Consider the following 26,119-nt stretch of genomic DNA (forward strand, 5'->3'; position numbering starts at 1 on the left):
ATTTTCCTAATATCGTCCATCCATTTACCAGGCTCTTCCCTTTCTTTTTCAAGTAGTCTAGCCAGCAACGATATTAAATTGTCCTCCTCACGCTTCTCTTCTTGTCGTATACAGCTTGACCGTTCGATTGCTGCTATCTTTATTTGCTCTTTGCAAAGTTCCCACTGCTGCCATATTTTCATCTCCCCCCTAGTCTCTATTTTGTCAATTTCTTCGCTTACTTTCCTACTAAAGATATCGTCTTTAATGAGCTTATTATTTAATTTCCACGTCTCCCATGAAAACTGTTTGCCTCGGTTTTTTGTCCCTATCCCGCACTCCACTAAACAATGATCAGAAAATGAAATCTGTACTACATTGTAACTACTGAATTTTGATATGACGTCCGTAGACACATAAATGCGATCCAGCCGCGCGTGGCTTGACCGCTGGAAATATGTAAACTTCACACAACGCGATCCTTCTAAACATTCCGCCACGTCGTCAAGGTTGCTAGTGTCTATAATTTCTGAGAGGGCCTCAGTACTTCTGTCCCTAAATGCTCTTGTACTGGATTTATCACAGCCTCTCAAGACGCAATTAAAGTCGCCCATGACAATCAGGGATTTCTCACAACTGATGTACTTTTGTACGTTTTGAAAAAGGCTACCCTCTCATCCACAACATTTGGAGCGTACACACTAATAATGCGCCAATACTTTTTGTTGCACACAAAATCAACACAAACACATCTGCCCGACGGACATGCCATATGCGCCTGAACCTCGAGTCCGGGTAATTTCTTAACAAAAATGACACAGCCCGCAGACGTGCCAATTGCGTGGCTCACTACTGCAAAATACCTAGACTTGACACGTCGCACCATGTTAGCGGTCTCTTCTTTCCCGTCAACTTTCGTTTCCTGCACGGCCAGGACGCCGATGTCATGCTCAGTTAAAAGGCGGCACACCTGGCCCTGCTTCTTCTTGCTTGCCAGTCCCCTGACATTAAGTGTACCTACTTTTATCGGAGCCGTAGAAGCCATTTTCATACAGAGGAAAGAGGCCGGTAACATGGTGCTTACCTCTCGCGTCTAGCGCGTGGCTAGACGACGTCTGAGCCATCCGGTGCTGGCGGCAGGCCTGACTGCGGTGGCGGTTTGTCGTGGTCTCTCCTCTCCGCCGACACATTAGGTCGCGGCCGCAAAGTGGACCGGTTTTTTGCCCTTTTGGCTTTTGAAAACTGTTATAATTAATTTTCACTATCGTACAGTTCAGGCTTAAAGGGATACTTTCGCAAACAAAGTAAAACATGTAACGAACAGATACGTTTCGAACCGAGCCTTAACATAGAATCCTGCCGCCCCGTTGTACAGCACTCTACAGACACTTTTATAATAGCCGTAGAACAAAACGCTCATATTGTGAAGGTAAAGCATCGCCAACTAAAGTAAGCTGGACGAAATAAAGCCAGCTTGCTCCGGTTACGGAAACTGTTAGGAACGCTCAGCTTCGTTTTCTTTTTAATAATTTGTCACTCATGGTTAAAGCTAATGTCTGTAAATTCTGGTGCATATTTCTCCTTCCTCTGAAAACCTAATTACATTACAAATCTCCTCTGGCCAACAGGGTTCGAGCTATCTGTGTGTATCTTTTTCTAAACGATATATTTTTTAAATTTCTTTCTTCGCGTCAAATTTCTTACCTTGAGGGAGGAAAGAATTATAAATCCTCGATCATGTTCCCAATTTTTGTGGACGTAGCTCGTATTGCTAAATGGATCGAAAACTATTGTACTTCTTCCAGGTTTGACTCTGTTCTTGCAAAATTTTTGAAAAGCATTTCCACATATATATTTTCTTCATACATTTCTTCAGCAAGTTCTTGACGCATGTACAGACTGACAAAAATGTACGACCCAAGGGTATAGCTTCTATGCCTCGTAACGAGGCTCGTGTCGCATCTCCAACATTCGAAATCACGTAGATGACAAATCCCGTATTCACGCTCCTCTCCACTATTGCTTCCTGGAGTGCAGTTACAGAGCTTAGAAGCTGGCCCGTTGGACCGTCTTGTTTTGACAAATAATGTACCTTCCCTACGCAAAGGGAGATTGCAGCTGGGGTTCTTCTGCACTAATCGGGAAGCAAAAACACTAGCAATGAATAAAGAACAGCTACTCTAGAAAATACTTGCTCTAAGCTACCAGAGCGCTGACTTTATTTCTTGAATCAGACTCGTTATCAGACTCGTTCTTTAAGTGTACAACCCGGTTTCCGTAGGTCGTACTCACGTGCAATTCTGTTCATATCGTGCACTTTTAAACTCCACTGCATTCTTGCCATTCGCTCATTGCATATGTCTTATATTTTCGAAAACTTTCAACATGGTTTGTAATACACTGCTACTCCACAAGCTCTGTCATCCTATCCCTGAGCAAACGTTTTCGAAATGGATTGAATACTAATTTGGTACTAACGATTCGAAACTCGTCTCCTTTAACCATCATAGCTCTGCGCTTTTGATGCGTACTACGGTGTACCTTTGGGATCTATATTATGTCCTCTATTCATAATTATTTACATTATGTGACCTCCAAACTCAATTATCTTGTATACTTTTTCCCTATGATCGGTGTATATTTAGCGAAATAAGATGTTTTAATGATAACAACTACCTTCAGATGGTTCTCTCTGCGATTGTTGAGTTGCATGAAATATGCCTAAAGCGACTCAACCTTAGTAAGGGTACTTCGGTGCCAGCAGCATGAAATAAAATGCCCCGCGCATTTACTTCTTGAATACGGTTCCCTTAAGACTAGTAAATATATAACAAAACACGAGCACATATATTTGAACTTATCTCAGGATTATAATTATGCACCGAAAATAAGGGTCTGCATCACCCGTATGCGATGCAGGTTATTAAAAACTAAACATAGCCATTGAGTGCTTTAAAAATTACCTTTCATTTTAACTATTCGAGTTAAACCCGCACTAAAAGTACTGCAGCCAAGAAATTAGATCTTCAGCTTCCGTCATCAACGTCATGCCGCCCCAATATAACCTCGAGGTGTATCATCATTCAACCCTGAAAAAAATACTTTTTTTTTTGAACCTCATTAGTATCCCTACCCTGCGGAAGGGCAAAAATTCCTTTTTTGAGGGGGGGAGGGGGAGGGGGGCTCTCAGTTTCTAATTGATGTACCAAATTGAACTATCACATTCCATCAATAATTATTTTAAATTCGACCTTCCTTGGTATAATACACACGCTTTTCAGCAGACTTTCATACCTCGAATATTGACTCAACGAAAGCACCTTCCGGCCAATATTGTTCCCACCACCAATAACGGGAATTTCCTTACAGTTTTAGCTAATTTCATGTACTGACAGGACAATAGCGCTGCAATTTACTGCATATTGAAATTTCTATATATCGTATTAGGTTGGTATTATTGAAATTCATGCCCTGTAAATAATTAATTTATGTATTAATTTATTTATTTATTTATTTATTTATTTATTTATTTATTTATTTTTGTTACCCACTCTCCTCTTCAATGCGTTTGGTGAACCTGAAAATATTCCAGCTAAAGTAAATAAGCTAATAAAAAGCGAAAGTTCAAAATAAGGAGTGCAAGATTCAATTACTCTTAGACATGCTCAGGAATGGTGCTTTGAAGTTTGGCCATAACACAACGCTGGAATATAGCAAGGGCGCCATTCAGCGAAAATATGCTAAAAGCGATCACGAGAATATTGTGTCCTGTCTTCCTAAAAATGCACGAGCACACTATTTTCGCTACAAAACGAAACCATGAAGCGTGGTCGCAATGCCGCAAGCCTCTTCGTGTTACAGAGCGAGATGCGAGCAGTCGAGGCCGTTACGCCACTAAAGGGACTGCGTTAATGGCAGAAAAAAAAAAGTTGACTCGTCACGGCATAGCCACCGACGTCCGCAGCCTCGTGAGAAAATCCCGTTAGGCATAGAGATGAAGAGAGAGAAAAGTCTGGCCTCCTCCCTCACGAGGACAAGCACTTAGTTGCATACAAGCAGGGGATGTGTATAAAAGCCGGCTGCAGCGTAGTGGACGTCGCATTTGCAGCTGCCGATTCAGCGAGCTCCAGTTTGTGGTTACACGTGCCATGGATATGATATCTAAGGTAAGAAGACAACCGGAAATCAGTTACGCAATACGGTGACTGTATAAAAACATGGCTGTTAAATAACTGTGTGCTGCTGTATCGTTAACTAACAAAATACTGCAACATATTACTGGGATCTAAGGATAAAGGTGTTCAAACAGAAATAATACCCCTGTCAAGCGTGCAAATTAGAGTGCATTTACGGCGAATGTCACTTACGCAAAAGTTCACTCTACCGCTGCTAAAGGGCGCAACATAAGTGCACTTGGCAAAGTGCGCACTCAGGGCCGGAGTGCGTTCGCAAAACAGACTTTGAGGGCCGAGTACATAGTCTCGCCGATAGAAATTTCTTCGTCACAAAATGTACTATTTAATAAGATATGCATACGAGCTGATTTTATGTGTTTTGTATATATTTCTGTTTAAAGAATCGTTTTATAATAGCGACGGGCAAAATATCACATAACAAAAACATGATGTAACCGTGTACGCAACTTCCAAATTAAGCGCGGTGCGCCACTGCGACGACGCCATTTTCGAATAGGTGGTGGTCTTTGTTGTTCATGGCGTTTGTTGAGGTGGGATTTCCGAATCATCACAAGGTGTCAAATGTTAAGCATTTTTTTTTGTTTTTACTACATTAAATAGCAGTACTCTGAACTTTACGCCTGAATGTTCCAATTTCTTAACAAAAAATATGCTTTTGTTGTTGCCGGTTTCGTATCTACGAGTGCTAATGCGAGTGCACTCCGGTTTCAAGTTTAGAGCTGGGTAGCGTTAAAGTGTCTTAAAGGGCCACTGTCCAGGGAAGGCCCTTTTAAGAAAAGGAGCCCAGTGTTTCGACCAGGTACCGGAGATAGTCTGTGCAAAATTCTACAGCGACACGCGCGCTGCAAAGCATCGAAAATACAATTCAAAGCTCCCTCATGCTCTCCTTCGAGAAGCCAGCTTCACCGCTCTCGGCGCTGGCCCGACGGGCCACGATAATGACGTACGTACCAGGAACGACGTCAATTGGTCCGTCTCGCTGACTGACGGGAGAAGGATGGGTGTCTACCGGTCGCAGCGCGCTTTTCCCTCGCCACGGCAGGCTGAATCCAGCGGCGCGCGCTCCCTCGACTGTTTCTTTTTTTTTTTTCGCGCTCGCGGAGAGCCACGCCCCACCTCCCGCCAAACGCGGAGGAGGAAGGGGAATTTGTATTGCGGAGGCTAGACGACCTCGGGCAGGAGAGTGAAAAACCTTTGCGAGGGAATGGAAGGAGAGAGGCATGACAGAATCGGGTGATTGCGGTGGCTGTAACTGCGTTATTAGTTACTCTTTTCAAAAACATTTTGCGGCCTTGCGTTCTTGGGGCGAAGTCTCACAGTCACCGGGGAAGAAAATATTTTCGACCGGAGGGTGGACAGTGGGCCTTTAAGAGCTACGAAGTGCACTCTCCATAGCCGCACTTTAACTTGCACACTTGACTGGGGTATAACATAGCTAAGAGTCACTTTTGAGAAAAACAGTTTATTTTCGCGAGCTAAGACATTTACAAAGAGATTAAGCACCGCCGACTCCGCCATAGCTTTATATTCATATTCAATATTAATCACTCTGATTAAGAAAAGAAATAGTTTGAATATGCATTACTGTACAAATCGAGGTACTTGATATATTCCAGTATTACTATGCGAGGAATAACTTGTAGGGAAGAGATTTCACGTGTCCACGCTGAAAGAAATGTGCGTCAGTAACAAAAGACACAAAATACTTTTAAAACTTCACAATGAAGCTAGCATGCTCCGCAGTATGTGTCCTCCGCAGTATGTGTCCGTGGCTCGTTCAGAAGAGTGAATGATTCTCAATTGATTGTCCAAGAGACGTTGAAGTTATCTTCATTCTCATACGGTCAGTATAAGTTTATTATGTCCAAATTTCTAGCAATATTCACGATCTCCTAGCAGCGCATGAGAGAGGTATTGGCGATAAATTGATTGCAAGGTTTTCCTGCCGGTATATTTCAACTGCACAAGTCATTAGCTAATATGATTGGATGCAACCTTTTGAAGTGGATTATCGTACAACGTTACGTATGGAACCTGTGCCGAGAATTGTTTGTCACTGACTCGGCGCATTGACTGTACTGGCGTAGTATGTGTCGCCCACGTCAGAGTTCGTATTTTGTATTCTTGTCCTTTATAGCTGTGTAAGCCGATGGTTTGCATACCGGTCATCCTTTTGTAATTAGAACACTGTCTGCAGTCCAATTGCTATTAAGCCCTAGGTTCCATAAACAAATCACCAATTACTGACCGAAATTAGGTTGCGCAAACTATATTCGCGTGCTAGATTTCTTATATATTTCCATAATTTTTATATGTAGTGGAAATCAAGAAGTAGAAATGGGCATGGGCATGTAGTGTGAAGAGAGGATAAGCGATGGTAGCATAGGGTAACAAACTAGCTTCCAATTGCAGGAAAAGAAAGCCTAGAAGGGGGCTGATGAGATTAAGAAGTTCGCAGTGGTCTAGTGGTTGTAGCTAGCGAAGGACAGGGTTGATTGGAAGAATATGGAAAAGGCCTTCCCCTTTTATGTGGCCGTATAGCGAGGATGTTGCTGCTTCCACTGTTGATGATGATGATGATATTGCTTATAGCATTGCTTTCAGCGGGAGATAATGCATTCGCTTTCGAACTCAATTTTTTGTCCTCAGAGGCAATGAGCATGCAGTTATGCAAAAATGGTTGTTCCTTATGGTAACCGCTATGCATTAATTTTGAAAAAAAAAGAACATCTATTTTGTCACCATGAAAACTCTACGTTGGACCGGATAACGTCGTAAAAAGCTGTGCTAACTGCGTCGGACGTAATAAGCAAAAGTGATGATGCGCAGATGCTGGTAGCTTACTCGGTAAGTAAGAAATTCAGTTATGACCACAAGAGATATAGACAGTGGTGTACAAAAACGTTTGGATAGACCTCTTTATTTCAGCAGTCTGTATGGCCAACAATTGATATGACCAACACAAAGAATTGATTATCAGCATGTAAGCGTTCTAAGCGGCCCGTACGTTTCGGATCAATTCGTTCGATTGCCAACAGAGAACACCATTTCCGGATCTCAGCATTCTGACGATATTCCTTGACAACAAATTATGAGTGCATACCAGCACCTCGTAGAAGGTATTCTAATGAACACCTTTAATTGCGCAGGCCAGATTTTCACGTGATGGCACCGGGTAGACACGAAAAGGGAGTGATTACATGTAAGGTGAAAATCAGTCGTAGTGAAACAGACAATGTTCATTTCATTTGCAATGTTCATTGCTCTTTTTCCAGGCTGCTGTACTACTCCCCATGGTCGCCTTTGTGGGCGCGGGGAATGTGTTCAGCGGCGGTGGACGATATGGATTCCAAGGCTCAGGTTTCCAGGGCCCAATCTTTGCGGCGGCAGCTACTCCTGGATTCTCCACTGCTGGACCCTCTTTCGTGAGTAAAACCTAGCCGAAATATGGTTCCGGTGCTCTTTTGACCAAACTGTTGTCAAGCTTGCTTACATCACATGCAGCGTAGGATATTGTCGAAGTTTAAGGGCAGAACGCAATTTGTATAGTTTTAGCCTACGCTTCCTCAACCGTATGTTTGATTTGCGCAGCCGATACGCTAGCAATCAAAATCGAAGCCCGTGAGCTATTTTCGAATTTCACCAACCACGAATGAAAAGTAGTACATTCTTCTAGTTCTCTCGTACTAAAATTATCCGCAGAATGGCAGCGTTGGCTACACATCAGGTTGATAAGTCCCACAAGTGCAAATGATTCAATTATTTATCCCTCGAGACCCAAAATTCTAGCCTCCTATAATTCAGAATATCCAGTTCTGGTAACAAAGCAGAACTGGATATTCTGAATTTATGACTGAACTATGCAAAAATGCGTTAATCCTCAACGCTGAATGCAGCCGGCTGTGGCCACATTTTTCTTGCACAAGGGCTTTCAAAGCAAAATATGTGTCTTCATCTATACCACATATCACAACAAATCATACTTCACATCAAAATTTTCGTAAAACGAAGAAAACAAGTTCTTGCAGAAAGCTCTGCGCAGTTGTTTGGCTTCGTGTATGGGGTCTAACTTCCCAAAATGACTCGGACTATGACAGGCGGGGGGCTTCGGAGGGCTCCTAGTGGATTGCTCCGGAAATTTCGGCCACCTGGGTTTTTACCGCACATTGACATCGCACACCACCTGGGTGCCTTTTCCTTCCACACCATCGAGGAGCAGTCGCAAAGGCCGCGATTCGATCTCTCATCCTTGAGCGTAGCAGTGGAGGGCCCTACCACTGCACCACCGTTCCGGGTAATTGTAGTCCTCCTGGCCAAGTAATACTGATTACACACAAATTACACAAATATGTTTTTCACGCGTTCGCTTCATTTCGTTTCGGGAATGTACGCCGATATTTCATCCTCATGTTTGTTGAAGATAACCCTCTGGCTCATCCAAGTGAAAAGCAGTTATGGATCGGTGTGGCTTGCGCACATTACCACCGTGAAACTAGAGCACATTTGTTAGATTATTGCACACTTTCGTTTGCTCTTTGTCAGAGAAAAAAAAAGATGTTTCAGTAAATGAAGCGCTCACCAACTGCCGTCGAAAGAGATAACATTAAATATTTGAGAAGCGCCGGTCCGACGTGCTTGTAACTGTACAGATGGGAAGTCCCAGAAAAAGCTAATTTATTCTACCCCTATGAATCTGAAATCAACAAATTATTTGATAGAAAAGCTGCCAAATCAAGCTCTCGGCTCAACTTATACAGCAGTGATAGGTTAATGAAGCTAAAGATGTGCACTGTGCTCTATTGATATTTCGTCTGTTAGGCTGACTTAAAACGGGCGCTCCACACAGCTCGAGCAGCGTCTCAAAGCCTTAAAAGCGGGCGCTGAGATGCCACTATTCTTGTATTTGTACAAATAATGGACCTCCTTGTCGCATCCGATGACATGACCCGTAAACTAGATGGATATAGGTCACTCGATTCCTGAGCACGAGGGCGCGGTTTCGATCCCGATCGCGGCAGTAGCATTCAACTCGACTCGAAACACAAGCCTTTAAATGTACGGCGTGAAGGCAATAGACGTAAAAAAATGCGTGTAGTCGATAATACTGATGAAACCTCCAATGTGGCGTTTTTCATATCAAATAAAGGTATGAACGTTAGCTCTAATGTACAACACAAAACCCCGCAATAGAGTATATGATGATAGGATGACCTCAGTGTTCACAACCGACTGCGTTCAGTGTTGTGGCATAATATTATAGGAAGCCTCTCTTGTCGTTTCTCCAGCCTCCCCAACCGTACAGTTTCGGATACGACACCACTGACGAGTTCGGGACCCGTCTGTTCCAAAAGGAGCAGGGAGACGCCAGCAACGCCAAGACCGGCACGTACGGCTACCGGGACGCCAACGGCCTTTACCGCTCCGTGAGCTACGTGGCCGACGGCGGAGGCTTCCGTGCCACAGTGGACACCAACGAGCCGGGAACTGCACCCGGTGCCAGCGCCGACGCCGTCTTCAACGCCAAACCCGTCGCGGCTCCAGCCGTAGCTCCGGGTGCGGGCAGGTACACAGCCGGTCGCTACGGGGGAGCCGGACCGTGGGCTTCCGCTTCTGCAACCGTTGCACGCGGATTCGGAGCCGGTGGTTCCTGGGCAGGATAGTCAAACTCCCCGTATTAGAGCGTGAGCATGCCTGCGGGAGTTGCATCCTCTACTCCAAGCTGGATGCAAGTGGAGTGAAGAAATTCTCAAACTTTGTTAAAATAAAGAAGGTTTGGTTATGTTATGAACGGTGGTAGCGTGTTCTATGCGTATTGCCAACTCCCAAGCGTTGCTATTGAAGGATGCGTTGAGGTGAATTCCAATACTGAATTGGAACAGAAAGTTGAAAATAAATCGTACATTGCGCCACATAAAAAAGAAAAACGAGAACCGGACGATTAGCCAATATTCGTGAAAAAATAGAATAATGTCAGTGATAGAATGCACACATGTCTTGCCGGAACCAACTTTCTTTCATAAATTGCCTTGTGAAAGACATATAGAAAGCAGAATTTGCGACACGGAAACACGCTGTTGGAGCCTGTTTGTCGGCTACCTCGAAAACACGTTGAAACTACTAAACACAGGAGAGAAAGTTTCGGGCTAAACCAAGTTGTGGTGGATCAAATTGACAGTTTCAAATGTGTGTAATGAATAAAATAAGGGCTAATATTTTCAAACTACTGGTAAAGTGCAGGGAGGACAATTCTGCAAAAAGACTGAAATTGATAAACTACATGCTCTCTGCACAAGTCGTACTCTAAAAAGTCGCAGATATGAGAGTCAAGGAGCCCATGCCGCAGAAAGCCCTCAGGCTGCCGGCTGTAATAATTCCCAGATTCTAAAACATTACAAGGGTAGTTAAGTGTTCAGTGTCTAGTTTTTTATATGTTCTGCAGTTCTTTGCTCATTTATGTTGCTTAGATGCCGTTGCTATTTGTCAAATTCGGACATAGTAAAATTTTGAGTTTCATGGGACCAAAGTTCTGGGGTAACCCGCAAAAAATGTGGAGACCGGCATACAGTGAGTGATACCAATATTATCTTACATACCGATATTAATCTAATTCGGACGAAGTCTAACTTTGGGCATTGAGGGGAGCACATTTTGGAAGTGGCTCATCGCAATTTTATTTCATTTATTTTACCCTCTGGGTAAGGGATATATTAGAGAGGGGAGGGTTCAATGCAATACGAAATATCTGAAATAGCTCATACGAATAAACGACGAAAATGAAAGAGAATGCAAAAGATTGAGTCGAAATTGATGACGATGCGCATGAAACTCCAAAATGCAGAGTGCCCAAAGAGAAGTTTTCATATGTAGCGAATAAGAGTTCAACAGTTCTGTGAAACTTGTTGCTCACATAGTGAGAACACAACCAAAATGTTAAAGAATAACAATGAAGAAAAACTTACACTCGATATAGATGAAAGAAAAGATGTTAAAGCGCGGGTATAAACTTATCACGGTTAGTTATAGTTATTAGTAAAGGCGATAACTTGTTCCAGGTCTTACTACATTAGGGAAAAAATAAATTAGAACAAATGACCCAGTTAGAATTTGTTCTGCTAACCTTCTGATTATGGCCTTGCCTAAAAGAAAGAAATGGTGGAGGCGCGATATAAATATTGTGTAAAATACTGCATCGTCAATAAATTCTGTGCAAGAGACAAATGCGGGAGAGCTTTGACGATCTTATTAGGCTGTCGCTACATAATAGACATTCAGCTTTAACCGAGGATTGCGACCTTTGTGTAAAGCGATAAACGATACATTCAGAGATATCATTACTGAATAGCGGTAAAGTTAGGCGTTATGATAGTTAGAGAGGATACCGGCAAATTATCTGAGCAGACGAAAGGATTTGTTAATAAACTCCAAAGCATGAAAGCCTCGGGCGCAAACGACAAGATGGAATCGGCAGAGCTATAAAATGTAATCAAGGTGAAAAGTGGCCCATTTAGGGAGTACAATGGGGAGAAAATTGAGCATACTCTAAACAACGGCGGCAGCATTAAAACGGTCAAGAAGAATTTAGGCATAGGCAAAAATCAGTTGTACGCGTTAAAGCACAAGGTGGGCAATGCCATCACGGAAATGGGCAAGGTAGTATAGGTAGACGAGGAATTTCTATACTGATCTATATAACAGCTGGTGAACCCAGGACAATAATGAAACTGGAAATAGTGAAGAGCAGCCAGTGATGAAGAACGACGTCGAAAGCTTTTGAAGCTCGTAGCGATCGTAGCCGTTTTCTCTGGGTCAGGACGAACACCTTCCGTGCTAAAAAAAATAGATACAGGAACTCCTGTTCCTATTAGGCAAAGTTCCACTTCTCTATTATCCTGATTCGCCCTCGCGCCATTAAAATTAATCATCATCATCATCACTTCTCTATTATCAAACTTAACCCGGATGACGTGATACCTTCTAGCCCTGTCCGAAGCATTCCTAGGTAGCTTTCAAAGTTAGAGGAGAAGACAATGACATCATACAAGTATGCCAGGCAAATCTGCCACTTCACGCCCACCAGCAGAGTTCCCATTACTCGTTGAAATGTCGCAGGTACGGAGATGAATCCACATGGCATCACCTTGAACTCAAAAAGGCCTTCCGGTGTGACGAATGCGGTCTTCTCGCGATCTCTTTTGTCTACGTCAACTTGCCAATGACCGCTGTTCAAGTCCATTGAAGAGATGTACCTTGCATTACAGAGCCGGTTGAGTGTGTCGTCGAAGTGAGGAAGAGGGTAAACATCTTTGTTCGTTATGCTGTTTAGGTGGCGGTACTCGACGCTGGAGCGAAGTGTCCCGTCTTTCTTCTTCACCAGAACGACTGATGCCGCCGAGGTGTTTTTTGATGGCTAGATAACGTCGTCAGGAAGCATTTCATCGACTTGCTTACGGATGGCTTGGCGTTCAAGCGGCGATACGCGGCAGGGGCTTTGGCGCAGAGGTCCGGCGTGTTCGTCCGTTATAAGGCGGTGCTTGGCAAGTGGTCTTTGTCGTCGCGTCGATGATGAAGAGAAGCGCTCACTGTAGCTTCAAAGAAGACTGCAAATCTGGTCTTTTCAGCTGGGGGTTAATGCCAGGTTGATGTCAAATGGGGGCTGACGAAACTGGCCAGGTGCGTCTTACTGGGATTGGTCGTAGAGGCAGTATAGGCTCATTAGGGAGTTGAAGTTTGGATTGAAGGAGGGCCTTGGCTCTCTCCTTCTGTATAACACCAGCTGCAAAGACAGTCAAAAACTCATTCTTGAAAATATCCCAACCCTTCACACCAGCGTCGTGATTTTCGAACCATATACAGGTAGATCTTTCCAAGAGCAAAACAGACTTGCCTTATCTTCGCTTTGTCGTTCTAGACGTTGAATTCTGTCACACGGTCGAAAAAGACCATACAGTCTTCCACATCTTCAGTGGGCAGTCCTTGGAAAAGGGGGGGGGGGGGGGGAAGGGGCTCCCGGGGTTGCATGAAGACATCTGGTACTCTTGACTGGAGCATTTTCAAAGTTGATGAATTCCGGGGTCGAACAAGGTCAGACAGCAGCCGGGTTGTTGCCCTTGAAGTCGGCGGCTGGCTCGGTGACGTGTAGGCTGGTTCCCCAGGCCCACAGGAACAAGGCTGGGGTCTTCGCTTGAAGGGTCAAGGGCAGCACTTCTATCAGATGTTACGTGGTGGTGAAAAGGTCGATGACATAACTGAAGAAACTCCTTATTGGGCTGACTTGCTCCCGTAAAAGAACTAAGCATTTCGGCGACGGTGATAGCAACAATCATGCTCGGTGGTTAGCGAACAAAGAATGGCTGTCGCACACGTCAACATTCAATTTAAAGGCGGCTCAAAAAACCATCTAGATTAATACGCAAACTGTTACTAGCACAACCTTGAACATTGTAGAAACATAGGCGAGTGGCTGGAATCTTCGAGGCAGATCTCGGTGTTTCTTGCGCGACAAAAAAACTGATAAAGGTGCGTTTCGTGACATCAAGTAATAACAAACAAAGGTGGCGTGCCGCAATCAGAGTGATATGGCCGCACGCCGTCGGCTGCTAAAAAAAACAACAAATACAGTTTTAAAGTTTCCGCGGCAATAGGGGACCCAAGCACCGCAGGGTGGCGCTGTGGGCGCCAGTAAACAGTGCCCTCTCCGGCCAACGCCATGCAATTGGTCGGGCAGAGTGAATAGCTCGCCTGTAGACATTCGTGTCTTTGCAGCCTCTGCACGCGAGAGCAACTCGCTTTTCGAGCGCTGGCGTTCTTAGTCACTCGCATTGTTTACAGCTGCTTGCGCGCGCCCGCGCCCTGACCGCAGTCTACTCGCTCTGCGCGCGCTTGCATTTCCGTGCTGAAAGAAAGCTGTCTTCTGCTTCTACTTTTCAAACTCGCGCTTGGACGAGGTGGTGTTTGAAGCGAGTGTGCAGCAATGTACACACTTCGATGTGGTTTAAGAAAATAGCCGACAGCAGTGGCTATTTTCACAGCACAAATGTCAAAAAGGGAGAGCTGTTAGTTAGCCATGTGCATACTGTTGAACAGATTATAGAAGATAAGCTGTTATCGTGAAGGCTAAGTGTGTGTCGTAGGTCAGCGACCACATCGCGTAAAACGTGGGATTTGAGGCAAGTATTTATTTTTATAATACCCATTTCATTAAGGCCCAGATTGAAAGGCGCATGCAGCCATTCGATGCGCTGTTTGCTTTAATTTCTGAAGCGCTTGCAGACGTAATCTGGTTGGTGCCTATGAACTTAATAAAAGATACTTGGGTTCGTTCGCATCTTAGGCGGCGCTTTTGGTATATGCCGATATGTTAATTTTGATGCCGATTGATGTGCAATTGCATACTCACAACATTTTATACGTAGCTTCCACCTGAATAGAATGCGCATTCACATGTATAGAAAGAAACATCAACCCTTCTGCTGCAAACGAAATATTTTCGCGCTTTAATTTTCGTAAATCGCATTCAGCTCCTAATAACTGGTCCCAGAATTGCTCGAGTAATTTCAATTCCACAGAGTAAATGAGACAGTTCTGGACAATATCTAGAAAAACAAATTTGCGCTGCGTGGTTATTACTTCATTGTTCCTATAGCTTTTATATTGGTATATAACTGTTTTATACAATCACTCGCCCCGCTGTGGTGGCTCACGCGTTAGGGACTGTTGGTCATGGCGACGCGGGTTTGATCCCGGCCGCCACTCGCTAGAGGCGAACTGCAAGGAGGTCTTTAGAAATATACGTTCCGGTTAAATAATCACGGAAGGGAGGGGGGGGGGGTGATATTTACAGGTCTCCAATACAGCGCCCCTCGTAGCCTTGTCGCGCTGAGGTGTACAAAACAAAACGAACATGTTTACTCAATTGTATCCTTGCTTACAGGTCATTTTATATATCCTGCCTTTGAGCTTCAGTGTCTGCTTTCTAAAGAAACAATTTGCGTCTGAGCATGAGTTGCGAGGCAGCATCCTTGTTCTCTTTTGTTAGTTTTGCTCCTTATGTCGTGGGTTCGAAATGAACCAAACGGCCCGTCTGTGTTATGTGACATGTTTCTTTGCAGCTATCATGGACATGCCCTGAAAAGCGCCAACTTGCGATTTCCCGTGCTAAGTGTACCTGCAACGCAGGAATTCAGGGGTGCTGCAAGCATGTTGATGCTGTGTGCTGTTTCATAAACTCCCACGAAGATGAGTCCTGCACAAGCCAGGCACAACAACGGGGCAAACCCAGCAGCAAAAATCCGAAGCCCTCTTTAGAGAGCACCTGGGCCCTAATGAAATGGGTATAATAAACAGGGAATTCTTGCCTCAAATCCCACGTCGTACACGATGTGGTCGCTGACCTGCGACACACACTTAGCCTTCACGATAACAGCGTTGGCTTCTACAATCTGCTCAACAGAATGCACATGGCTGACTAACAGCTCTCCCTTTTTGACGTTTGCGCTGCGAAAATAGCCACCGCTGTCGGCTATTTTCTGAAAACCCTATCGAAGCGTGTACATCGCTGCACAATCGCTTCAAACACCACTTCGTCCAAGCGCGAGTTTGAAATTAGAAGCAGGCGTGCGCGCGCGCGCAAGACATCTTTCTTTCAGCACGGAAATCCAAGCGCGCGCAAAGCGAGTAGACTGCAGTCAGGGCGCGCGCGCGCGCAAGCAGCTTTCAACAACGCGAGCGACAAAGAACGCGAGCTGCTTCCGCGTGCAGAAGCCGCAAAGACACGAAAGTCGACAGGCGAGCTGTTGCGACAGCCAGCAACAAAACAATACACTTCCCCACATTTCGAGCGTCGCAGAACCACTCCAGCCATGTTTTAAACTCAGCTGTGACACCTGTTTGCATGCCTGCGAAGCTACGGCGGCGGGCCGGCGCGAGCACTCACAAAGAAAGGCAACGCGAGCAGCACACGAAGCCGCCAGAACACGTTCGGTCAAGCGCCGCATCAGCGCCGCGCCCAACCAATGCTTCAAAATTTTGCCGCTTGCGGCGGAGCGCGCTGCAGTCGCGCAGCCACACTTGAGGTTGGGTTCCCTATACGATTGCGATGGAGCGTATATCGCAAGTACTCGCAGATTATGACTAGCAGCTTACCGGTATCGCTCAAGAGGAAAGAATATAACAGTTGCATCTTGCCTGTGTATACGAATGGGGCCAAAACCTGGAGGCTAACGAAACGACTTCTGCTTAAGTTGAAGACAAAGCAGAGAGCTATGGAGCGCAGAATGGTTTGATTTGTTGGGTTTAACGTCCCAAAGCGACTCAGGCTATGAGAGGCACCGTAGTGGAGTTCTCCGAAAATTTCGACCACCTGGGGTTCTTTAACGAGCACTGACATCGCACAGCACACGGACGCCTTACCTCTTGCCTCCACCGAAAAGCGTCCGCCGATGCCGGGATTCATTCCAGCGTCCTTGGGAACAGTAGTCAAGCGCCGTAACCAGTGCGCCACCCCGGCGGGGGAGCGCAGAATGGCAGGTGTAATGTTAGGACATGCCAAGCGTGCAGAATGGCTCAGAGAAATGACTAGAGTTAATGATATTGTAGTGCAAATAAAGGAGAAGAAATGGGCATGGGCAGGACATGTAGTGCGAAGAGAGGATAACCAATGCTCGCTTAGGGTAACAAACTAGATTCCAAGGGAAGGAAAGCTAGCAGGGGGCTTCAGAAAGTTAGGTGGGTGGATGAGTTTAAGAAGTTCGTAGGGGTGAAATGGATGCAGCTACTACATGACCGGGCTGATTGGAGAAATGTGGGACAGGACTTCGTATTCCTGTTGGTATAATCCGGCCGCTGATGATGATCCATTTGCCACTCATGGCACCACTCAGTTTATTTAGATCAAGCTACTTTTTGATGAATAACTCAGAATCAGTAAACAAACATACCTTTGAGGAACTAGTAGAAGAGTCGCTAATATATACCAGAAACAAAAGTGGGTCCAGGACACACCCTTGAGGGACACCTGTGCTCACTGTGGCTGAGGAAGAGTTAGATTCTTTAGCAAAAACAAATTGTACGCGAGACAAGAGAAAGCTCCGGATGCAGTCAGCTTTCGTAGGGTCTATATTTAACATGCTCAGCTTGAGCAAGAATTGCGAGTGACACACAGTAGTGAAGGACTCACAGAAACACAGAGTTCGTTAGAAAACCTGCGCCGTTATTAGCGTGTAAGTCGCTGTTAAACATGAAAAGCTTGTTTCCGCAGGGTAACCCTTTCCTATATACATGCTGGTTTGTACTAATAAGTTGTTTCAGATAAGCAAAATAGCCAGATGTGTGTAGATTATATGTTAAATTATTTTCAAATGCTCTGAAGTAATAAAAATTGGTGTATAATTAAAATGATTGTGAGGAAAATCGTATTTGTGTATTGGTATTATTTTCCCTCATTTCAAATCGTAGGGAAACAACCCAGAATTTATTGTAACGCGGCGGCAAGCCGATGAACACAGGATGAGGAGAGCAGAAGAATATAGGAGGATTGCAAAAATAGGCGAAATGATGGAAGAATATTCAACAGTATTGAGTAAAAATTATGGGATGATTTCATCAACAGTGCTAACGGATGTAATTTTCAGGTTTTTGATTGAAGTTTTAATACCTCGTGCTTAAAAAATAATGGAATTGCGATGTGGATTTAATAGTTCGTTTGAACGTCTAGCGCTGCCAGTAATTCGGGCAGAGCAGGGTCGAATCGCCAGCCGCAGGGCACAGCTTCAGCACGAGAGATGGGCGCCGGAGCCAAGCGACGGTGATGGCGATGCCGCAGCATTTTCCGTTCTTTGTCTTCTTTACATTTCCCCCACGTGAAGAAGTCGCCATCCTGGCGACTCAGGGAGAAGAGACGACCAGAGGGTTGTAATATGGCTTGAGGCGGCTAACGTGGACAATCTCGCGGCCGCGACGGCGGTGGTCGGAAGAAGGGGTGACTGGCTCGATGACGTAGTTCACAGGGGATGTGCGTTCCAAGACGCGATAAGGTCCGTGGTATTTGGTGTCTAGTTTGTTGGTGGCAGGAACGCATAGCCAAACGAAGCTGTCGGCCTGGAACGTGGGAGCAGGAGTATCGGTATCATGCTGATCTTTGCGATAGCCTTGAGTGTTGGAGGTAAACGTGCGAGCTAGCTGACGGCATTCCTCGGCCTTCTGTACAATGTCTGACAAAGCACTGTACTCAGAGGCATCTGGATGGTATGGCAAAATTGTGTCCAGAGTACATGATGGTTCACGGCCGTATAAGAGGAAGAAGGGCGAAAAACCAGTTGTTGCTTGGGTGGCAGTGTTGTACGCGAACGTTACGAATGGCAGTACTTGGTCCCAGTTCGAGCTTCCAGATTCAGATGTAACATACATTGCGAGCATGTCCCCAAGCGTACGGTTGAAGCGCTCCGTGAGGCCATTTGTTTGCGGGTGGTACGCAGTTGTAGCTCGATGTATCGATTTACAAGACGACAGGAGCTCTTGGACTACTTCGGAAAGAAAGACACGACCTCTATCACTCAGTAGCTCGCGGGGGGCGCCGTGTCGAAGAATGAAGTGGTGCAGAAGAAAATGGGCTACCTCTCGAGCTGTCGCCGCGGGAAGTGCAGCAGTCTCGGCGTAACGGGTCAGGTGGTCGACGGCGACGATGACCCATCGATTACCAGCGGCACTGCATGGTAGCGGACCATAGAGGTCGATTCCCACGCGATCAAACGGGCGAGATGGACACGGTAAAGGCTGAAGAGGGCCAGCAGGGTGGCGAGAAATCTTGCGTTGTTGACAGGCGGTACAAGAGCGAATGTAGCGACGTACGAAATTGTACATTCCCCGCCAGTAGTACCTTTGACGAATTCGATCATATGTTTTGAGGACGCCGGCATGAGCGCTTTGCGGGTCACTATGATGGTGGGCACAAACCTCGGAGCGGAGGTGGCGCGGAATGACAAGAAGCCACGTTCTGCCGTCTGAGTTGTAGTTCCTTCGGTAGAGAAGGCCTTCCCGAATGGCGAAATGGGAGGCCTGTCGGCGGAGTGCCCGAGGATGCGTAGCCGCGGAAGTAGTGCCAAGGATATCTAGCAGGTTAGAAACCCAAGGATCTTGTCGTTGCTCGAAAGGCATATCCTCAATGGTGAGTGCTGACAAGAGTGTTTGAGGAGGGGACGATGAGTTAGGCGAGCACACCGGTGACCGAGAAAGAGCGTCGGCGTCAGAGTGCTTGCGGCCAGAGCGGTACACTACACGGATGTCGTATTCCTGAAGCCTGAGAGCCCAGCGCCCGAGACGGCCAGACGGATCCTTGAGAGACGCGAGCCAGCAGAGAGCGTGATGATCTGTAACTACCTCGAAGGAGTGGCCGTATAAGTAAGGGCGGAACTTCGTTACAGCCCACACGATTGCTAAGCACTCCTTTTCGGTAACGGAGTAGTTGGACTCGGCTTTGGTGAGAGCACGGCTGGCGTAGGCGACAACGTATTCGGAGAAGCCAGGCTTGCGCTGGGCGAGGACGGCGCCGAGGCCGACGCCACTGGCATCGGTGTGAAGTTCTGTAGGTGCAGTAGGGTCGTAATGGCGAAGGATTGGCGGTGACGTTAGAACATTGCGCAGTGTCGCGAATGCATCATCGCAGGCTGGCGACCAAGAGGAGAGGTTAGGGGTGCCTTTCAAGAGCTGTGTAAGGGGGGCTATGATGGTTGCGAAATTCCGAACAAAACGACGAAAGTACGAGCAGAGGCCCACGAAGCTTCGCAGTTGTTTCAAAGTGGTCGGTTTCGGAAAGTCAGCGACGGCGCGCAGCTTCTCAGGATCAGGCAGAACTCCATCTTTACACACAACATGTCCGAGTATTGTGAGCTGGCGGGCACCAAAGCGGCACTTTTTGAGGTTCAGTTGAAGACCGGCGCGGGTTAGGCAGGTGAAGACCTGGCGAAGTCGAGTCAGGTGGGTCGGGAAGTCGGTTGAAAAGACGACGATATCATCAAGGTAGCATAAACAGATGTTCCATTTCAGGCCGCGCAGTACAGTGTCCATCATTCTTTCAAATGTGGCTGGGGCGTTACAGAGTCCGAATGGCATAACATTAAATTCGTATAGTCCGTCTGGAGTAATAAAGGCGGTCTTAGGACGATCCGCCTCTGCCATGGGCACCTGCCAATACCCGGAGCGTAAATCGAGTGAGGAAAAGAATTCTGCGCCTTGCAAGCAGTCTAGGGCATCGTCGATTCGTGGGAGGGGGTACACATCACGACGAGTGATTTTATTGAGACGGCGATAATCAACACAAAATCGTATGGAGCCATCCTTTTTAACTAGGACCACAGGAGACGACCATGGGCTACAGGATTCTCTAATTATTCCGCGTTGGAGCATGTCATCGACTTGTTGGGCAATAACACGGCGCTCAGTCGGCGACACACGATACGGCCGCTGATGGAGAGGTGGATGAGCGCCAGTGTCGATGAGGTGGGAAATGGTCGTCGTGCGGCCCAAGGAAGATTGCGGGATGTCGAAGGAGGAGCGGAATTGGTGTAGAAGGTCAAGAAGTTGCTCGCGGTGGCGCGGCTCTAGAGCGCTGTCCACAGAATGGTCAAAAAGGTCCCGCTGTAGCGGATCGGAAGCCACACGAGTTGGGGTCAAGGCGTCAACTTGGCAAACAGGGAATGACACATCATCAAAGGCGAACAGAAGGTCCACGGGCTCGATGCGGCCAAGGCACTCCCCTTCGATCAACATAGCGGGAGACGCAAGAGGATTGGCTACCAGAAGTGTGCTAGCGCCGTTGTTCATGTCAAGGACGGCAAACGGCAGCGGTAAGTGGCGGCGGCGGCAGACAACGTTAGAGGGCACAAAGAGGACTGTCGCGGCGGTGGTAAAAGAGGCAGTGAGGGGAACCAGAACAGCGCTTCCGGGTGGGATGGTTGTATCATGAGCTACGAGGAGTTTGGTCGCAAAACGAGGACACGGCTCGTGGAACAGGGCATCAGACGGTGCATCACTCGATTCAATGAGCTCTACTTGAGGACTGGCGCAGTCAATGATAGCATGATGCTGGGACAGGAAATCCCAGCCGAGAATGACGTCATGAGAACATGTGGGGAGAACGACGAATTCGATGATGTACAAGGCTGCAGCAATGACGACGCGAGCAGTGCAGATAGCTGTCGGCTGTATACTGTGAGCGGATGCGGTACGAAGCGATAGTCCCTCGAGAGGCGTAGTCACTTTTCGGAGGGAGCGGCAGAGTTTTTGGCTGATAACTGATACAGCGGCACCGGTGTCGACGAGCGCAAGAGTATGAACACCTTCAACGATGACAGCAGTAACATTCGCGGGATTAAGACGAGGACTTTGAAATTCTGTCGAATACGCAGTTCGTGCCTCGCGAACTGCGGCGGTTAGTTTTCCGGCTGAGTAGCGGGTCGTCGGCGCATTGGCGAAATGGAGCGGCGACGTGGTGATGGCGAACGACGAGGCAGGAAGTCCGGAGGGTCAGGGGATGCTGTTGGATGACCCGATGGGACGGGGAATTGGGGGGCCAAATAAGGTGGCGCAGGCCGCGCAGCAAAGGCCATATTTATTCGGCGCCGGCAGTAGCGTGTAGTGTGCCCAGGGATGCCGCAGTGGTAGCAAATAGGCCTGTTGTCTGCAGTGCGCCATGGAGATGGTGTCTGACGCAAGGGGGGAGCAAACGCTGTTGGTGCCGAACGCATAGGGGGCGAAGCATAGGCATATGCTGGCTCAGGAGGTGGACTTGAAGTAACTTCGGCATATGAGCGACGCAATACCTGGGGAGGAGCCGGCGCGAATGCTGGAGCATAGCTCAGTGGCGCAACGCCGGACGATGAAATTGTGGGCGTGGGGAACGGCATTGAGGGTGCGACCGGAGGTGATTGAGGAACAGAATTAGGGAGGACTTCAGATACATGCTGTTGGATTGCACGGCGAAGCTCCGGAACAAGGCCAGTTGGTGACGACTCCTTAACATATGGCTGCAGGGACAGTTGTCGTGCGACCTCCTGACGTACAAAAGCCTAGATGTTTTCAGAGAGGCTAGATGACTCCCTCTCCGCGGCTAGTCCAGCAAGTGATGCTTGAGGCTGGCGAATCAAAACACGCTCCTTGCGGAGTTCGTCGTAGCTTTGACATAGGTCGTAGATTTCCTTGACCGTCGTGGGGCCTTTGGCGACGAGCATGTTGAAAGCGCCGTCATCAATTCCTATGAGGACATGACGTATCTTAACGGCCTCGGTCATGGTCGGGTCAACGCGACGACACATATCAACAATGTCCTCAATGTAACTGGTGAACGTTTCACCGGGTAGCTGCAGTCGCGACCGAAGACGCTGTTCCGCGCGGAGTTTTCGGACGGCGGGGCGGCCAAAGACATCAGAAAATTTCGTCTTGAAACTCGCCCAGGTAGTAAAGTCAGACTCGTGGTTTCTAAACCACAGATTAGCAAAGTCGCTCAAGTAAAAGATGACATTGGTGAGCTTACGGTTGTCGTCCCAGTTATTGTGACGGCTGACCCGTTCGTAAGTGGTCAGCCAATCGTCGACGTCGTCATCGCTGCTTCCACTGAAGGTAGCGGGGTCCCGTTGACGAATCGCACCTGTGCAGGTGACGGGCGGAGGTAGGTGCAATGAAGTCGGCTCCGTCATTGGTGTAGTCAACGTTCTGCTGCGAAGTTCCAGGGCGAGATGAGTACAGGGAACCTCAGATTGACCTCCACCAAGTGCGATGTGGATTTAATAGTTCGTTTGAACGTCTAGCGCTGCCAGTAATTCGGGCAGAGCAGGGTCGAATCGCCAGCCGCAAGGCACAGCTTCAGCACGAGAGATGGGCGCCGGAGCCAAGCGATGGTGATGGCGATGCCGCAGCATTTTCCGTTCTTTGTCTTCTTTACAGAATCCATATTTTAAAGGTTAGTGCATGGTAGAATGAGTAGGTTGCTGTTAGGCACAACTGAAGAAGATTGTGAAAATGTGGACTTTAGGACGCCTGCTCAAATAATCTTTGGCACCCAGTCTCAAGCCTGCGTTAATTAAATCTTATTTCCACTGCTCATTTTAACTACACTCCAAAAACGTTTGTGGTATGTTTTGAGCAGGGAAGTAAGAGTTTTATTAAAATATGTGCATTTGGTAATTTTTCCAGCGTTTGCCACCTCCAGTGAACCACTCCACTCCAGATTTCCACCTTCTGCCAGGTCATCAGATATCGATTCTGGTCAAATTGTAACGAGGTTACAGTTTAGAGGGTTAAGAGGGGCTAAATTTTTACGGTGCACTTCTTGCTAACACGGTGTGTCACAGGCCCTGAATGGGCGCTCTGTCCAAGCCACTAGGGAGTGGAGAATCACATTCGCAATAAATAGAAAACAGCAAATAAGAGGAGCACAAAAATGGGCGAGAAAATCCGCATAGTACGAGTACTTCAAATAGTATAATTCAATTGTTAAAATAAAGCCGTGCTATCGAACACCGAGAACATCTGCGTTCCGAGCGGCCACACCATGCTTAGGTCACGAATTCTAGAGGAAAGCCTAGAAAAAGCAATGTGAACTTTTGTGACGTACTGGCTTGAATATATCTCGCATAAAACATTAGTGCACACAAAAAGATATAAAACGCTATAGCGTTTCACTTAAAGGTCGAAGGTGCCACAACATTCAGCTTATCGAGGAAAATGATTAAGCGTGGGAACGATTCTAAATATGTCGTGCACATCAACCACTCTAATGCATGACCAAGGCTAATGCCTAAGTTGCTTTCGGCAAGAGACGACGTAAAAGCAGTACTGGTAGTGAATGCACATGCCGGAAAAACATGTTAATTTTATTTTTGAAAATACTGCAGCCCCTCAAGGGGCTATAGCAGGAGTGGGTACGAAAATGTGGAACAATTCCACGCATACAAAAGTACATACAAGCATTGCAAATATAAACGCTAGAAAACAACATACAATGCTACGACTCAATTGCCGACGCAAAATCAGAGATTGATAGTGCACGAATGTAGCCATCCAAAGAATTCCAACACTCCACAGTGCGCGGAAAAAAACTGTATTTGAAAACGTTAGTGCGGGCAAAAAAAAAGGTTGGATATTAAGATCGTGATGGCTCCTGGTTGCAGATGGTTTTTAAAACGAGATATGCTTACCCTCTGAAAGGCAATTAGCAGAATGAACTATGGAGTGAAGAAGTTTTAAGGACTCAGTTTTTCGGCGGGATGCAAGCGGGCTTATGTTTAGGGAAGACATCGCAGATGAGGGTGAAAAATGAAAGTCGTAGCGGCGAAAAATAAATCTTACAGCTTTACGTTGCACAGATTCTATTTGATCGATTTCACATTGCTTGTATGGATTCCAGACATTAGAAGCGTATTCAAGAATAGGGCGAATTAGAGTTTTGTACATGAGCAATTTTGCTTCTTTAGGAGCATCCCGTACTGTGCGTCGTAAGTAACCTACCGTTTTAAGAGCTTTAGCTGTGATGTAATCGGTGTGTTTTGACCATTGCATATTGTGAGAAAAAACGACGCCAAGATATTTATATTCATGAACCCTTTGCAGTGATGCATAGTCGTAAATAGAAGGTGATAGGCGGTTGGTGAAAGACATGACAACTGTTTTGCTGAAATTGATGTTCATCTGCCACGTATTGCACCAGTCACGGAACATACCAAAAGACTCATTCAGAAGGAGGTGATCATTAACAGAGTTGATAGTATGGTACAGTACGCAATCATCGGAGTATAGACGGATCTTGGAGGTTATACTGTCAGGTAAATCATTAATATAGAGCAAAAATTGCAAAGGGCCAAGGACAGAGCCTTGGGGAACACCTGAGGTGACATCGGCTAAAGAAGAATCGACGGAATTGAAGCGAACAGACTGGGAGCGGTGGTAGAGGAAATCGGCAATCCAATCAGCGAGTTGAGAGCTATTGAGAATTACTTTTAGTTTGCATAACAATTTAGAGTGAAGGACCGTGTCAAAAGCTTTTCAGAAATCGATGAATATAGCATCGATTTGGTTACCGGCGTCTATGCTGAGAAGAATGTCATGTGCAAATTCGGTTAACTGAGTCACTGTACTAAACCCCTTACGAAACCCGTGTTGAGCTCTGGACAGAAGATTATTTGCTTCAAGAAATTCCATAATGTGTTTATAAATAACGTGCTCTAGGATCTTACATGAATGTGCAGTTAAAGAGATCGGCCTATAGTTAGAAAGCAGTTGTTTGTTGCCGGATTTATAGAGAGGGATAAATTGGCGAGTTTCCATGAGGAAGGGACAATGCCAGTGGAAAGAGATTTTTGAAATATAATTGGGAGATATCGAGATGACCAGAGGGAATAACGTGCTAGGAAGGTGTTTGGGATACAGTCCGGTCCAGCGCATTTTTTTGTGTCAAGGCACAAGATAAGATTTAAAATCCCCGGAGTGCTAACCATGATATCTGAGATAGAATAATCATGATTAGGAAGACTGAAAGGTGGAATCATGTTATTATCACGTGCAAAGACGGAATAAAAGTAGGCATTAAATGCATCAGATATTTGAACAGGGTCAGTCACAATTTCTTCATTAATAACAAATGAGGTGGAGGAAGTGTTTGAGGGTAGAACAGAGCGCCAAAATTTACGAGGGTTATCTCTTAGCAGCCCTTGGAGCTCAACGCGGAAATAGAAATCTTTAGCAGAGTGCATTTTAATTCTAAGTTCATTTTTTGCAGCTTGAAATCGAGCAACAACATCAGGGTTATTGTTACGTGCCATGTGTCTCAGCCGGGCTACACGATGTGACATCTGTAAAACATCGCGATTAATCCAAGGAAGAGTAGGATTTCTTTTCTTTGTTTTGACGGGAACAAACTGTTTAATGCACAGTCTAACAATTTTTTCGAAATATTCAAC

At 46.3% G+C, this 26,119-nt stretch overlaps 1 protein-coding gene across 1 annotated transcript; it reads left to right on the forward strand.

Annotated features, from left to right (window-relative positions):
• Positions 1 to 7,004: 7,004 nt before the first annotated feature.
• Positions 7,005 to 9,835, forward strand: LOC146200887 (uncharacterized). Its single transcript, XM_084592461.1, has 3 exons — positions 7,005 to 7,022; positions 7,451 to 7,600; positions 9,461 to 9,835. The coding sequence occupies exons 1-3, from the start codon at positions 7,005 to 7,007 to the stop codon at positions 9,833 to 9,835; spliced, it is 543 nt and encodes a 180-aa protein (XP_084448587.1).
• Positions 9,836 to 26,119: the final 16,284 nt, after the last annotated feature.

Source organism: Amblyomma maculatum, chromosome 2 (assembly GCF_055883805.1).
Source record: "Amblyomma maculatum isolate TAMU_Amacu chromosome 2, ASM5588380v1, whole genome shotgun sequence".
Classification (NCBI taxonomy): domain Eukaryota; kingdom Metazoa; phylum Arthropoda; class Arachnida; order Ixodida; family Ixodidae; genus Amblyomma; species Amblyomma maculatum.